At 37.6% G+C, this 17,089-nt stretch overlaps 1 protein-coding gene across 6 annotated transcripts in view; it reads left to right on the plus strand.

Annotated features, from left to right (window-relative positions):
* Positions 1-17,089, plus strand: part of DIAPH2 (diaphanous related formin 2) — a 912,659-nt gene that overhangs the window by 38,394 nt on the left and 857,176 nt on the right. For 5 of the 6 annotated variants that reach the window (XM_050775145.1, XM_050775147.1, XM_050775146.1 and 2 more), the window contains exon 2: positions 15,092-15,124. The exons of the other annotated variant lie outside the window; for it this stretch is intronic. In XM_050775145.1, coding sequence (XP_050631102.1) covers positions 15,092-15,124 — 33 coding nt within the window. The remainder of the gene's footprint in view (positions 1-15,091; positions 15,125-17,089) is intronic. 6 annotated transcript variants of the gene reach the window in all.

Below are 17,089 nucleotides of genomic sequence, written 5' to 3' on the forward strand. Positions count from 1 at the left end.
ATGCCTGGCACACAGAAGGTGCTCAGTGAATTTCATAAATAGTAGTACTAATAGGATGCTCGGTCGAGCTTTTCTTTTTTCTTTTTAATATACAAATTATAAATTAACATAGTTTCCTGTTAGGTATTCATGTCTACAATACGGCATTTAAAGAGACTCTCGGCCGGGTGCAGTGGCTCATGCCTGTAATCTCAGCACACCAGCCTGGCCAACATGGTGAAACCCCATCTCTACTAAAAATACAAAAAATTAGCTGGGCGTGGTGGCGGACACCTGTGATCTCAGCTACTTGGGAGGCCGAGGCAGGAGAATTGCTTGAACCTGGGAGGTGGAGGTTGCAGTGAGTCGAGATTATACCACTGCAATCCAGCCTGGGCAACAGAGCGAGACTCCGTCTCAGGGAAAAAAAAAAAAAAAGTGAGAGAGAGACTCTCATTCATTCATTCGTTCCCTCCTTCTCTCTTCCCATGTCCCTGTTTCCTTCCCTTCCTCTACTGTATTTCCTTGACTTGTTGTTACCTAGCTGCAGCAGTGTATGCAAACCAGGCAGGCTCTAATGGCTAAAAATTGGTTTGTTTGGGCTACATTTAAAATAATTGGATATGTAGCAATTTGAGGTGGGCTTTGAGCTAATGGGTCTTACCCTGCTGTGAAGAAGTAAACAACATAAGGCCAATATACAGAGGCCATCTTTAACCCATTTATGTAATATATACAAAACTATAGAAGACCCACTTCCTGCCTTAGGAAATTCATACATTCTAGTGAGAAATTATCACACTATGATAAGTTTTATAATCAAGGTTCGAACTCAAACCTTGGGAGTAATAAAAAAATTCCACTTTTGTGGTGTTTCCAGGTTTTTTCAAGCATATTGTAGCTTAGGAAGCACTCTATATTGTTGGCTACTGGTGACTGGGATTGCATCATAACTTTTAAGTTTTAAAACTGTGTCGCCCTTTCAATATCTGTGGGTTACGTGTTCATATTCAGTTATGTTTGTAGCTTTGAGTCTACATATAGTCTCATTTCTGCATTTCATGTGAAAGAAAATGCCAGTCTTAGCACATTCTCTTATGCTATTAATGGAGAGGGGGAGAAGTCATTCTAGTGCCTTCCTAAAAAAAGTGATTGCTATTTAAAGCTCAAGTAGGCGGGTGCTTGTGTATAGTTTATGAAATTTGAGATACTCATAGCTCAGTGAATACCTGAAAATGAAGAGATCTTTTAACCTGGTGGGTCAAGTTTGACTTAAGTTCTTGAACAAATTCACTGTAAGAACTCTAGAGGCAGTGTTTATGAAGGAGTTTAGATGCCAGGGCAATTTTTTTAATAGAAGAAATAAAATTGCCCCTTGTTTCCCAATTAAGACACCTAAGAAGCTTGATATGGAATGATGTCTTCTGTGGTTACTCTCTGAAGTCTTATGTTGAAATAAGTGGCTGTCTCTCTTCTGTCCCTTTATGTACCATCACTAGTATAGCCAGTCCTGCCTGTAGAAAGGAAAAACCAAGTTTTTTACACCCCGTGTTAGAATGTGTATTTTCTACAGAAACTGTTTCAAAGGAGAATGGAGTTGGAATACTACTTAACTACCAGTGTGACTCTGAAGGTGTATTATAGATTTTTATAGGATTTTAATAAGGTTTTTAAAAGCTGATTTGCGAATTCAACCATCATTGAGAACTTTGTTTCTGTAAGAAAATGTAGTGACAGAACTAACTCCATATGTTTCATCAGGGCTATGAAGGGCCCACGTATGTAGAAAACTTCAGTAGTATTGATTACGGCTACTAAATAGGTCATTTTGTTGAACATAAGTTTAACATTATTAGCAAATAGAATGGTAATTGAAGAGAAGTTAATTTAGGAATTTTATTAAAAAACTTGGCTATGATTGTGGTACTGACACAGTTATGTGGGGCCAGAACTTATGGTAACCCTGTAAGAGTAATTCTATAATTTTTTTTTTTTTTTTGAGATGGAGTCTCATTCTGTCGCCCAGCCTGGAGTGCAGTGGCGTGATCTCGGCGCACTGCAACCACTTCCTCCTGGGTTTAAGTGATTCTCATGCCTCGGCTTCCTGAGTAGCTTGGATTACAGGCGCCTGCCACCACGCATGGCTATTTTTTTTTTGTATTTTTGGTAGAGACAGAGTTTCACTGTGTTGGTCAGGCTGGTCTTGAACTCCTGACCTCAAGTGATCCGCCCACCTCGGCCTCCCAAAGTGCTGGGATTACAGGTGTGAACCACCACACCTGGCTAATTCTATACATTTTTAAGTGTATCTATATTTGTTTTTCAATGATCTACTGACTATAAATCATTCTGTCAGCTTCATAGTAACATTTAAGTTCAACCTACCCAGTCCCTAATTGGGCAAACTGTTATAAAACCAAATTATGCAGCAGTGAGGAAAATAGAAACTTGAATGAATGCTATTAAAAGAAGTTTAGACTGTCTCAAATTTATCCTCATAATTCAGACTTTCTCTGTTTTCAAAGACCTCTCATACACATTGAGTGTTATTGGTAGATTTGACATGGCAGGAGTCTTATGTGCAGAGATATAATATGTATCTGTCATTGGTTTTCAGGAGCCCCTATGAAAGGGCTTCATTTTGCTGGTTTGAAGCCTTTGTTGGCATCAACAAAGTCAAAGAGTTGTAGGCAAGGTTAACAGCCACTTCATATTTAACGGGTTTATGTAAACCGTGATCTGTATATTGATTATATAAAATACATCACTATTGTCTTAACATCTAGATGAAAAGGAAAAAAAATGTTTTCTACATCAAAATCTTTAGACTTAAAAATCTCTGTGATTCATGATATTAATTAAAAGAGAAAAGAAAAATCTGAAGAATTTGCTTTGACCTGTATGTGTATAAGGGTCATTATAAGGGTTAGTGCTTGGGTTGCTTGTGAGTTTTCAGGCAAAGGGACATACAGCTCATCTTTTCTATATTGCAACTGATCAGTGCTGAATACTTAGGCTTCAGGGGCTAAGTATAGTTGCTGATTTATTTGCAACTCTTACTCCACTTCAATTATTTAAATACATTGGAGAGTCCATTGTGAAAAACACAGAGTAGAAGAAATTTGAGATCCATCAGCATAAACAGATACAAGTGTTGCTTTGCCCAAAATCATAAAAAGGTAAAAAAAATTAAAACTACCTGTTAATTCATTATGATATTATTTGTAAAACACAGTGACATAAATGATATTTTCCTGCAATGTGTTATTTATTATTTTGACAATTTCTGTCACTATCTTGAGAAAGAATCTCTTATCCAAATTAAAACTAAGTAAAAACCTATTTAAGGAACATTACGAGACAAAAAGTTTTCTCAGAGTTACCACTACTCAGCATAGAATTTGAAGCCCATTGGGGGGGAAAAATGAAGTTTATAAAATTGAATAATTTATAATACTAAATTTTTCCAAAAACACTTTTTAAATTTTCTGAAAATTATTTTTGTTCACCATATAATCACATTCTGCTTAAGCTTTTCCACTTTAAATATTTGATATAATATTCAGTGATTTGTAAAGTTCTTCCTGTGTGAGTAAATGAGCTGTTTTTGTTTTCCATGTGGAGAAGTTTGTCTACTTTCACTCTGGAAATGATTTTTTTATGGGTTACACCTTTGGATACATGTGTTCCAAGAGCTAAACAACTGCTATACAAGTGAACTTTGAGACATGACACATTCCTGAATTGGGGATTGTTTGCAAATTCAAGACTATCAGTTAAAAGTACTAATAGTGAAGTTAACTTAAATCACTCTATGACTTTTATGTGTTTTTTCCTACAAAAAATATGTTCTAATAATACCTTGTTTACAACTCAGGTATAATTTTCAGTTTTCGGCAATTTATACTCTTGAATTTTTAAAGCAGTGAATCATTTTGTTTTGTCAGATTAATTTTGCAGCTACATCAGAAAACTAAATGATGTGGTTATTTGTAAACGCTGCTTGAAGTAGATAGATGGCAAGTCATTGTGAGGTGAAGTATCTCCAGAGGGATAATCATAGCCATTTAGAGGTTCTTTTTGCGTTATAAAGATAGTAATCATAACAGATATTTAAATTACTCTATTTAATACAAACAGCAATCATATGTCTGGCTACATTGCTTCAATAACAAGCGTAATTTTAAACAAAATTATATATACTAACTGCCTTATCTATTTCTATTGCTCCCATCCTAGACTGTTTTTATCATCTTGCAACTGGATCACATTCTCTCTCTGTCGCTCTCTTCCTCTGTCTCTGTCCTCCCCCAGCCCCAATTCTGTCAATCATCACAGGTTTGAGTACTTACTGTGTGCTAGAAATCGTGCAAAAACCTGAGGACACAGTGGGAATCGAGAAAAACCTGGTCCTTACTACACTGAGTTTATGGTATTGCACAGAAGACTGATATTGATAGGTAATTGGGATTTGATAATTGGAATGTGTTGCAGAAGGGGAAGTTCAGGAACCATGGGAGACTAAAACAGGATCAACTGTATCCTTAGCTGAGAGCAGAACAGTTGAGTAGAAGATGGCCAGATGATTAAGAAAGAGGTGAGGTGGGATGGAGAGAGTGCTCTAAGCAGAACAAAGAGCACATGGAAAGGCCCAGACTGAAAAAGAGCTGGAGTTCTAACCAGTATTATTATACTGATAAAGACTGTTGCACACAGATTTCAGAATACAGATAGAGGTTCTAGAGCGCGTGTTCTAGTCAGACCTAAATGCTAATCTGGACTGTGTAATTTATTATCTTTGTGATTTAGGCAGATGACTTAATGACTATAAACCTTGATTTCCTGAGGAGCAAAACAGGACAGTACCTTCTTGTACATAGGATTATTGTGAGGATTTAAATGAGGTAATGCATCTAAAGCTCTTAGCATAGTGCCTATAAATGCTCAGTAAATGGTAACTATTGGTTAGTTAGAATAGACCCAACTTGCTGTTCTCTGCAAGCCGCCCTTTTAGCCTTTGATTCCTTCTTCAGTTTATTCTAAATATTACAGGTTCACAACCCTTTTCTGAAATTCTAAAATATGAATGCTCTGAAAACAGACTCTTATCATTTGGCCACAAACCCCAATCTTCTTAAGATTGTATAGGTACTCTTTATCCTGCTTTGTGGAATATCCATGTTTTCCTTTTAAACTTGAATGCATTTGAGTTAATGTGTTACCCCAGATCCTGCTTAGTGTGTTTTGTAAGATATGATACACCTAGCATATTCCTTTTTAAAACATGAAACATGCTGAGTTCCCAGACGTGTTTGGCTTGAAAGGTTTCAAATAAAAGATTGTACACGTGTGCCACCCAAAGTCAGCTTTCTAAAATACCATTTTCTCCAGGCAGGAGAATGGTGTCTTCAAATCAGAAAATCCTAAGAACCCCTAGTGGTTTTCCAGTTTAGTCTAGACTATTCCTTGTGGTTTTCAAGACTGCCTCTAATCCACCCTACATATTCAAAATTTAATCCCCTTGTACTTGAACCATTTGTTTCATTTGTCTGTTCTCCTCAACTTCCCTGAAGTAAAATGTTAATGCTGCTCCTTTTGTCTGACTTCCCTCTTTCTCTCTTTGTGGCTCTTCAGATCCTCCCCAGCAATTAGGCCACAATTCTTTGTAGTTTCTCAATGAAGCTATATTTATCTATTTCTTCTCTGGATTCTTATTGTACTTAAATGAATTTATTTACCAACATTCGAGCAGATATTATGTGCCAGCTACTGTTCTAAGTGTCAGAGATCTGAAAGTGAATAAGACCGTTAAGGTCTCTACTGTTATGGAATATATTTTCTAGAGAGTAGAAGACAACCTATAATCCCAGCACTTTGGGAGGCTGAGGTGGATGGATCATGAGGTCAGGAGTTCGAGACCAGCCTGGCCAAGATGGTGAAACCCCATCTCTACTAAAAATACAAAAATTAGTCGGGCATGATGGCAGGTGCCAGTATCCCAGCTACTTGGGAGGCTGAGGCAGGGAATTGCTTGAACCTGGGAGGTGGAGGTTGCAGTGAGCTGAGATCGCGCCACTGCACTCCAGCCTGGGCGACAGAGGGAGACTCCGTCTCAAAAGAAAAAAAAAAAAACAAAACAAGAGCACAAAGAAGTAAATAAGTGAACAATATCATTTCAGATAACAGTTAATGCTGTCAAGATAAGACAGGAGAGCTCACGCCTGTAATCCCAGCACTTTGAGGCAGGTGGATCATGAGGTCAGGAGATCGAGACCATCCTGGTTAACACGTGAAACCCCGTCTCTACTAAAAATGCAAAAATTAGCCAGGCGTGGTGGCGGGCGCCTGTAGTCCCAGCTACTAGGGAGGCTGAGGCAGGAGAATGGTGTGAACCCGGGAGGCGGAGAATGCAGTGAGCCGAGATTGCGCCACTGCACTCCAGCCTGGGTGACAGAGCGAGACTCCGTCTCAAAAAAAAAAAAAAAAAAAAAAAAAAAAAAAAGGAGGATTGTGCCTTGGAAGAAAGTAAACTACATACCTGAGAAACTCATAGTTTAGCATTTAGTTATTTTTGTTTTTGTATGGTTAGTTTTTTTTTTGTTTGTTTGTTTGACAGAGTCCCACTCTGTCACCCAGGCTGGAGTGCAGTGGCATGATCTCAGCTCACTGCAACCTCTGCCTCCTGGGTTCAAGCGATTCTCCTGCCTCAGCCTCCCAAGTAGCTGGGATTACAGGCGCCCACCACTACACCCGGCTAATTTTTGTATTTTTAGTAGAGAGGGGGGTTTCACCATGTTGGTCAGGCTGGTCTCGAACTCCTGACCTCAGGTGATCCACCCGCCTTGGCCTCCCAAAGTGCTGGTAGTACAGGTGTGCGCCACTACACCCAGCCTATATGGTTAGTTTTTACTCCCTGGTTAGACTGTAAATGCCTTAAGGGAAGAATCCTTAAACTTCTCTGTGCCATAAAGTGTTGGGTATAAAATGGGTGCTTGATTAAGGTTTGGTTGAGAAATTTGTCGTTTTTTCACAGAGAAGGTGAAAATCTGTTTATTAATTATAGAGCACTACTTGGCTAAATCATTGATCTAAGAGTATCTGTTATGTACAAAGTACTGTGTTGGGTTTTGAAATTTTTGTATTTGGCTAAAGCTAGCTTTTTCATTTCTGTTGCTTTTTATTCATAGACTAAGAAAGAAGAACTTTCATGTCTATACAACTTTTTTTCCCTTTTGAAATGGTTTAATATTGTGAACCCCCAAATTTTGAGACAGGTCTCAGTTTAGAAAGTTTATTTTCCCAAAGTTGACAATGCGCTTGTGAGACAGCCTCAGAAAGTCCTGATGATGTGTGCCCAAGGTGGTCGGTGCACAGCTTGCTTTTATACATTTTAGGGAGACATGAGACATCAGTCAATACGTAAGAAGTACATTAGTTCCATCCAGAAATGCGGAGATAACACAAAGTAAGGCCCCCCTACTGGGGGCTTCCAGGTCACAGGTAGGTAAGAGTCAGATGGTTGCATTCTTTTGAGTTTCTGATAAGTCTTTTCAAAAGAAGCAATCAGAATATGCATCTGTCTCTGTGAGCAGAGGGATGACTTTGAATAGAATGAGAGGCAGTTCCCAGCTTGAAGAGGCCCAAGATATTTTCCTTTCACAGTATAAAGCAAACAAACATTCTTTCTAGACCTGCAGAGGATACTACTACTCTAAAAGCTGGATTATTCCTGCAATTGTTTCTGCTTAATTCAGGCACTAAGTGACTTCCACCAATTCATTAGTGTGAACATTCTTAAAGACCTGAGTGGCAGACGTATTTCCTGAACCATTTACCCTTAGTCCCAAAGCTGATCAGGTTTGTCACAGAGAGACTACTGGATTCCCATGTCATAGTCACCCCTCCTGGCAGTTCAAGATTCAGCTTTACGGCAAGACAATTCATTTAAGATTGAGCATAATTTGTTATGACAGATTTGTCAAAATTATCCAGTGAAGTAACATAGGCCTTTGCATTGTGAAGAAAACTGAAACCCTATACTGTGATGTCATATTTGTTTTCTTCTAGATAAATATTTTGTTCTTTATAAATTGAAAGAGCATCTTGAGAAGAGAATCTCAAAAGGATTTTTTTCTTGTCATAAAAATGGTGGAATGAATTTTGATTTGCAATGGCAAAGAACTCTGGTGGGTTAAAATTTGAGACTTTTGAATGACAGTACTTCTGAGATGGTGTGCTTATGGTCACAAAAATATAAAAATATTGCTCTACTAAAATGATGAAATGGACAGTTCAAGATGTTAACAATGGCAGAGTAAGGTGCAGAACTGGAACTTCATATCTGTAACTTCATCTTCTCAACTGCTAGGCTTTTGAGCTTCGAGGGCAGGGCCATATCTCTCTAAATCCCCAGTGCCTGGCATACCACCACTTGATCTAGCATCTATTCTTAAGTGCTAATGGTGATAGAGGACTACAGTGCCTAAGATGAAGTGTAGGTATCTGAAAATGACTCTTACTTTTAGAAAGGAGATGAAAGAATGTTTGGGAGTAATTTTAAGTACACACAGTAAATAGTTCAGTGATTGCAAAAGCGAAAATTTGTTTTCTAAAAGGTCATCTTAGACTCAAACCTGTACATTGAGCTTAGTTCTAAAAATAAAATTAGACGTTGCTTTCTTGGTGAAATTAAACACAATTGAGAGGTACTTAACTAACACAAAATATATAATAAAGCATTTGAATGCCTGAACAGAATGTTCAGCTTGGTTACCAGGTGATTGGCCTTGAGTTGTTTGGATTGGTCTTCCTGGCTTTTAAAGTTCAGGAGTGAGTATAGGGTCTGAAAAGTTGGAAGGCAGGCCTTTGAATAGTAACTACTTCCCTCTGTGACTGCTGCTTATCTGAATAGGGATTGGGCAGGGATATCAGAGAAATCAAACCCTGAATCATTGGTTGATATTGATTACCTTTCTCAAGGTCCTTTCTGACTTGGAAAACATATGGAGATTATAACAGAGTATTACCATATCAGAGCTCTCAGAAGATTTATATTGTGTTGGTCTTTCATTCTTCTGATCTTCAATTAGAGTGTAACCTCCTTAAAGGAAGAGAGCATGCTTACCTTGTTTACCACTGTATTCCCAGTGCCCAGTACTCAACAGTTTCACTTGTGTCACTCGTGTCCGTGGGAAAAGACCACCAAACAGGCTTTGTGTGAGCAACAAGGCTGTTTATTTCACCTGGGTGCAGGTGGACTGAGTCCGAAAAGAGAGTCAGTGAAGGGAGATAGGGGTGGGGTCATTTTACAGGATTTGGGTAGGTAAAGGAAAATTACAGTCAAAGGGGGTTCTCTGACAGGCAGGAGAGGAGGTCACAAGGTGCTCAGTGGGGGAGCTTTATGAGCCAGGATGAGCCAGGAGAAGGAATTTCACAAGGTAATGTCATCAGTTAAGGCAAGGACCGGTCATTTTCACTTTTTTTGTGGTGGAATGTCATCAGTTAAGGCAGGAACAGGCCATTTTCACTTGTTTTGTGATTCTTCAGTTACTTCAGGCCATCTGGGTGTATACGTGCAGGTCACAGGGGATGCAATGGCTTAGCTTGGGCCCAGAGGCCTGACAAACAGGTACATAGTAGATGATTAAATATTTGTTCAGCTGAAGTGAAGGTTGTTTTTTGTGTCCTATTGTACCTGCCATTCGTGGAACTCAAGAAACTTAAGGAAGGTAAAGAGTTGACCCTTCATCTCTATTGTAATGGCCAACTTAATGCATTTTATTTAAAAGAGAAGAAAATAGTCAAATAGTGCGAATACGTTTTTGAGTTGATGGTGAGACTTTTGAATTATATGCAACTTAGTTGTCCAATTTCACGATGTTTATAAAACATTGTATTACCATGTAACATTAGCCATAAGAGAGTTGAATCTTTACATCTTGCTGTTTTTGTTAATTTCTGCCTGATTGAGAAAATTAAAACTTAATTTTCTTACAATAATGACTCTTGCATTGCAATCACAACTTCAGCATTAGAGTTTATAAGTAAGTCAGCCATTTCTCTTAGTCTTAAGGGGTTGAGACTCTGGAGTGATACTTTTATACGTATACAATATTCATATAATACTGTGCTAAGTTATATTTAATATAGCTGATCATAAATGAAGTTTAATAAACTCTGATTGCTTGACTAATGCACAGTCTTATTGCTTTTCCAGAGTTGATTTTAATGAAAATATATGGTCACTATACTTATTGGTACAATATGCCCTCATTGTAATGAGCATGATCATTAGATTTGCATAATAAAAACTTATGAAAATGACTTTAATAAGTGCTTTTAATTCAGGGGTATGACTCTAATAAAGATTTTTGGGGGGGTCATTTTTGTTTCTGAATTTTTTAACTCCATAGTAGCTCTGTAGTGTTTGTACAAAGGAGTGAAAAATCCATGTTTACTTGCATGTGGTGTGAGAGAGATGCACCCATCCACATAAATGAATTTTGAGAGCTTGTTCTGGAAGAGCATCATTATAAATGAAAAAAAGTTTTTTGGTGTTTCTGTTGTTATTCTCAAGTCCTTTTATACCTTTCTTTTTTGACTAATATAGAAAGATAATTGTGTGGCAGACGGCCGGGCGTGGTGGCTCACGCCTGTAATCCCAGCACTTTGGGAGGCCGAGGCGGGCGGATCATGAGGTCAGTAGATCGAGACCATCCTGACTAACACGGTGAAACCCTGTCTCTACTAAAAATACAAAAAATTAGCCGGGCGTGGTGGCGGGCGCCTGTAGTCCCAGCTACTCGGGAGACTGAGGCAGAAGAATCACTTGAACCCGGGAGGCAGAGCTTGCAGTGAGCCGAAATTGCGCCACTGCACTGCAGCCTGGGCGGCAGAGCAAGACTCCATCTCAAAAAAAAACTGTGAGGCAGAAATGCTTTAATTTTTTTAATTTTTTTTTTTTTTTTTTTTTTTTTTTTTTTTTTTTTTTTTGAGACGGAGTCTCGCTCTGTCGCCAGGGCTGGAGCGCAGTGGCCGGATCTCAGCTCACTGCAAGCTCCGCCTCCCGGGTTTACGCCATTCTCCTGCCTCAGCCTCCTGTGTAGCTGGGACTACAGGCGCCCGCCACCTCGCCCGGCTAGTTTTTTTGTATTTTTTTTTTAGTAGAGACGGGGTTTCACCGTGTTCGCCAGGATGGTCTCGATCTCCTGACCTCGTGATCCGCCCGTCTCGGCCTCCCAAAGTGCTGGGATTACAGGCTTGAGCCACCGCGCCCGGCAGAAATGCTTTAATTTTGTTTGCAGATCATTTAATCGTAACTTATACAATGATTTTGATACATGTTTAGTGTACAATGACTAAAAATTACCCCTTCTGAAATTCAGCCTCTTCATATCTGCTTAAAATTTTTCCTTTTTGATAGACCATATTTGTTCTTTTTTCTTAACAGTTATAACGAAGAGCTTTAAATAGTATTATTATATTTATGAAAGCAGATTTTTACATGAGGGAAATCTGAGAAAATATTCGTATTAAATGTATGTGGTTATACAGGATATCCACTCTGGTTGAATGAAATTTACAAATCAAGAAATCAGGAGCGGGGTGTTTTTCTTTATGTTTCTCTATCACAAGTAGTTAGGATAATTTTTTACATAAGTATAATTTCCTATGTGCCTTGGGGTACTCTATCATTCTTGTTGCCTGTTAGGAAAAAAAAAAAAATTCTTTAAGAATAAAACAAAGCATACTCCTTCTCCAGTATTATTTTTGACCAGGGGTCCACATTTGGTTTATTAACAACTAAACTTTCAATTCAAGGGAAGCTTTAGAATTAGAAATGGTATATAGCAAAATGGGCATTCCCAATCAAAGGGAACAGTAGGGGCACAAACAGGACATCATGGGAGTATGCATTGGGAAGAGGATTTTAATTTTTGTTTTCTGTAGAATAGGGGTCATAAGGGAAGAAGTAGAAGGTAGCCTAGGGCTGAAACATACAGGCCTTTGAATTCCATATTAAGGATATTCATCTTTATAGGTCATCGGGAGGCATTGAGTATTTATGAACAGGAGGGAGTATGATAGTCATTCATACTCTTTATTGAGCCTCAATGTGCCAAACACTGCTTTAGGCATTAGGGTTACATCCCTAAACCAGATGGGCAAAAATCCCTGTCCTTGTGGAGCTTATATTTTTTGTTGGAAAAGCAGACCAAGATAATGATAATGAAGTAAATAATTATAGACTATGTTAGAATGTGCTAAATCTCGTTCAGGAGTGCCAGGAATGTGTGGAGGGAGGCAGATGTTTCCATTTGAAATAGGATGGCCTGGGTAGGCCTCACTGAGCAAAACCTTGAAAGCAGGATGAGGGAGTAATCCATATGGACCATGGAAAAAGAGCATTCCAGGCAGAGAGAAGAGCCAGTGCATGTGGCTTATTGCCTCATTGGGGAGCTGTGAGGTGGTCAGTGTGACTGGAGCTGGGGGAATGAAGGGAGGGTAGTAGGAGATGAGGTCAGAGGGATATGGAGAGTGTACAAATCAGTAGGGCCTTGTAGGTCATTGTAATGACTTTGACTTGCACTAGGAGGGAAAATATAGCCCTTGGAAAGTGTTGAGCCAAGGAGTGACATGATGTAACTTCAGTTTTCACAGTATCACTTTGTCAGCTGTGTTCAAAATTAACTGCAGGAGAGCAAAGGTGGAAGCAAGGAGATAGATTAGGAAGTCACTACAGAAATTTAGTTAAGAGCTGATGGTGGCTTGAACCACATCTTTGCAGACTGCAGAATGATTATCATGGGACTGGATAGCTGCTTGGCTATTGGAAATGAAGGAGAGGAAGAAGAACATGATGTGGAAATCTTAAACCTAGACAAGTGGAATGCAGGTGGAGCCACTAACAAACGTTACCCTCTTGTTTGTAAAATGAGAGACTTTGACTAGATAATCTCAAATTCCATCTAACTCGAATAGTTTCTACCTCTATACTCTGTGGTTTACTATAGACAAAAAGTATGTTAATTCCAAAGAAGAGTACTGAGGGGAAGAGAAGACTTCAGTCTCATCCCATAGGACCAAGTGAAAATATTGCTAGCAATGCTTTTTTTCTTGTGTCTGTCTCCCATGATTAAACTGTCAACATGTATTCAATTGAGATACAGATTTGAAACATTTTAGACATATGTGTACCTTAACTTAGATAATTTGACTAAAGCAAAAAGTATTTTCCCTTCATTTACATTCTTGCTTTGGAGATATAGATGGGTTTCCAGCCTGGAGTTTATAACCCCAAAAGATGGGAAGAGAAGGAAAGCAGTAGTTGCATGAAGAACTGTATAATCTGTCTCAAAAACCCAGGTGGACAAGCACACATAGGGATGGTAGCAGGGTTAGTTGAGGTACTTTTGATACTTTATCATTTTCTCTCTGATTTGGTATTGCAGGAAATCATGAAATTGGCCATTGTGTTTAAAACAGTTTTCTACAACCCACTAGAAAAATTAAGGAGAAAATACCTGGTAAGAGAGTTGCAGGGTGAATTTATCCTTCTTAAAGTGGTTTCAGTTCTGATATAAATAATTCCCACTTTTTTGGCCGGGCGTGGTGGCTCAAGCCTGTAATCCCAGCACTTTGGGAGGCTGAGACGGGCGGATCACGAGGTCAGGAGATCGAGACCATCCTGGCTAACACGGTGAAACTCCGTCTCTACTAAAAAATACAAAAAAACTAGCCGGGCGAGGTGGCGGGCGCCTGTAGTCCCAGCTACTCCGGAGGCTGAGGCAGGACAATGGCCTAAACCCAGGAGGCGGAGCTTACAGTGAGCTGAATTCCGGCCACTGCACTCCAGCCTGGGCGACAGAGTGAGACTCCGTCTCAAAAAAAAAAAAAAAAAAAAAAAAAAAAAAAAAATTCCTACTTTTTTCCTAGGCAGTAAAGATTGATTGGGGTTTGTGTCAGCAGGATGTGATGAAGACATGGTATAGAGATTAGAAGTTTAGATCCCTGAGGGAATCAGTGGATTAAAAGTAGAAAAAAAAAAAAGAGTTATACATAGAATACTATATTTGCCCCAGCTGATGTGGGGAGGATGGTCTTTAACAGCATTGGGTTAGTGGTATTTGAAGACAATTTTCTGAGATCCAAGCAATTTTCATTTACTTAAAACTCATAATGGAATCCTCCCCACAGTGAGAAGACCCTATGTTTTTTAGCGTGCATGACCAAGTTGATACACATTATTCAGCTTCTGTTGTAAGAAGTAAATGTATAGGATCTGGCAGAACATTAAATTCAATTTCTAACAGGCAATTAAAAAAAATCTGGTTCTTTCGTAATCACACCCCAATTGGCACCTCAACATATTTATAATAAAAACTATATTTCATGCTCATCATACATTATTGTAAGGTCTTGAACTATTCCGTGAATCCTGGAAGATAACTACATTGTTAGGTATTGCTTTAGTATTGCTGTACTCAAATTCCTCAAATAACGTTGCTCATATATATTCAATTTTATGTTCAAATAAGTTCAATTTTATTTAGAATATTTTGAAAATATTTCTAATTTATTTATAAGGATAGTTTTTAAAAAATAAGTTCAATTTTATTTAGCATATTTATAAAAGTGTCCTTTAAATATCCATCAGGAGTAACGCAGTTCTTAGGCCAAGCTGTTTCATTATATTTCATTCTTGTTAAATGTGACATTTTTCCTATTGTACATGTTGTTGTTTTTTAAATTTAGGTATCTTAACTTGAGGATTCATTTCCAAACTTCTATATAACATGCAAGGGCTTATGATTTTGTGGTATCTTTTCTCACATTTCAGCACTGTGGTAGTGATGTCTGATCTGGATCTGATTTGGGACCTTGGGAGCCATATTTGAAAACAAATATATACACCTTTGCCAAACCTTCATTTTTAATCATTAAAAAGTTTTTTTCTTTAAAGAATATGTTGTTTATATGTTTGAACTTTCTGATTCTTTTTGACTGTTTACAGTTAATAAAAATGAAAATTATTAAATTATTTTATTGTTTGATTTATGAATTTCTCTTATCTGATTGGTTTTTTTTGTTTGTTTCTTTTTGGTTTTAATAGAACATTCAAATAAAAACTTTGGCAGATGATGTGGTAAGGTGGTCTTAGCATGTTATTACATTACTTATGCATGTTGCCTTTTTATTAAAATGGGTGGACATAAAAGCATTGATATATGTAAGATATGAAATGTCTGGATATTTATAAAGTATAGTAGAATGGAGTAATTGTCAATTCAGTGACTTCCTTTTCGAATATTAACATAAACAATTATATGAGATCCCAACAGAATTTTCATATCATCATCCTGATATTTACCTTAACCAAAAGTTTTCTAAAATCTCCATGTGAATCTAAACTCTGGAAAACACAGATGCTTCCTTTTTTGATGGCCAAATAAATTGTGAATATATTACACATTAATATTGGAGGAAATTAATTTCCATTAGAAAGGAAATTAAGTTCACTATGTTGGTCAGATGTGTGCTACTAAATTTAAAAACCAATATTTTAAAGCTGAATTTGTCATAGTATATCTTGTTAAAAGTTATGGGCTCAAAACTGTAAAAAATGGTATTTTAAGCATTGACAATTTTTTTTCCTATGTGAAATTACCTATTTACAAATAATGTAAAGTAGTGATAGTGCTCAAAGGAGATGAAGGTATGTGGCTTAACTACATTGTCTTTTTTTTTTTTTTTTTTTTTTTTTTTTTGAGACGGAGTCTTGCCCCGTCACCCAGGCTGGAGTGCAGTGGCTCGATCTCGGCTCACTGCAACCTCCACCTCCCTGGTTCAAGCAATTCCCTTGCCTCACCCTCCCAAGTAACTGGGATTACAGGTACCCGCCACCAAGCCCGGCAAATTTTGTATTTTTAGTAGAGACAGGGTTTCACCATCTTAGCCAGACTGGTCTCAAACTCCTGACCTCATGATCCACCCACCTCAGCTTCCCAAAGTGCTGGGATTACAGGCGTGAGCCACTGCGCCTGGCCAGCTACATTTTCTTACCAAGGTATAATCAAAAGCTGAAATCAAAAGCTAATTTTCTAGAAAAAGTGAAAGACACAGTGGAAGATCAAATATATATGTTATTAATGCTACTCAGTAAAAAGGCTAGTACTGGAAAAGTAAATATTAAGTGATATGAAGGGAAAGAGAAGAGATATGTTGATTTAATGGTCAGTTGCATATTTAAATGCTTTCATGTCCACCATATTTTTAGTGAAATTTGACTATTGAATATATCTTCAGCTTATTTTGGATTACTTAACTTTTTTCTTGAGTTGTTTGAAGATATACTATATAACTAAACCAACAATTTCCCTCAAAAAGTTAAAAGAAAATGTGAAAATGTAGTTCAAGATGAATTAGAAGAAATGAATCTTAAGTTAATGTGAAGACTGGGATAGGAACCAGGGACTGGTGGATTTAGGAAAGTCACCTTCTCTGGGAAATGAGGGGATTGGTTTAGATTATTTTTCAAGTTTCTTCTCAGCTCTAAAATACTATGATTTATATAATCTCTTTGTCAGCAACCATATACTCAAATTACTTTTGTAATCCTAAATAAGCTGCTTAAAACTGCTTACATTTCTTTCAAAGTATACTTTTTGGTTTTAAAAAAGTGTTCTTTGAATTGATAAAATAAAAGGTATGCTCATTAATGAGTTCACATAATTTTACATAAGCTATGGTAATAACTTCTGTGATGCTCTTTGTATTGTTGAAGTAATTATATAAGGATTCTGGTAACATGGTGGTGAAGATACACTGTCCTGATATTTAACATGTCTGCTTGTTTGATGTGAACTTGATGGTGTGCATGTGCTTCCTAACAGAAACCATAATAAAACTGAGTTGCATTCAGTTTTATGCACATTACTAACTTTTGATGTCCCATGTTTTGTGGTTTAAAAGAATATCCTAATTACATGCAACTGAAGTCATTAACTCACTTTATGTGAAATAGCAAGCTAATTAATTAGAGATTTTACATGGAATCAATGGTTTGAAGTCAATATTCCATAAAATAGCAAGTTTTTCATAATATTTGTAG

The sequence above is a fragment of the Macaca thibetana genome, chromosome X (assembly GCF_024542745.1).
Source record: "Macaca thibetana thibetana isolate TM-01 chromosome X, ASM2454274v1, whole genome shotgun sequence".
NCBI classification, from domain to species: domain Eukaryota; kingdom Metazoa; phylum Chordata; class Mammalia; order Primates; family Cercopithecidae; genus Macaca; species Macaca thibetana.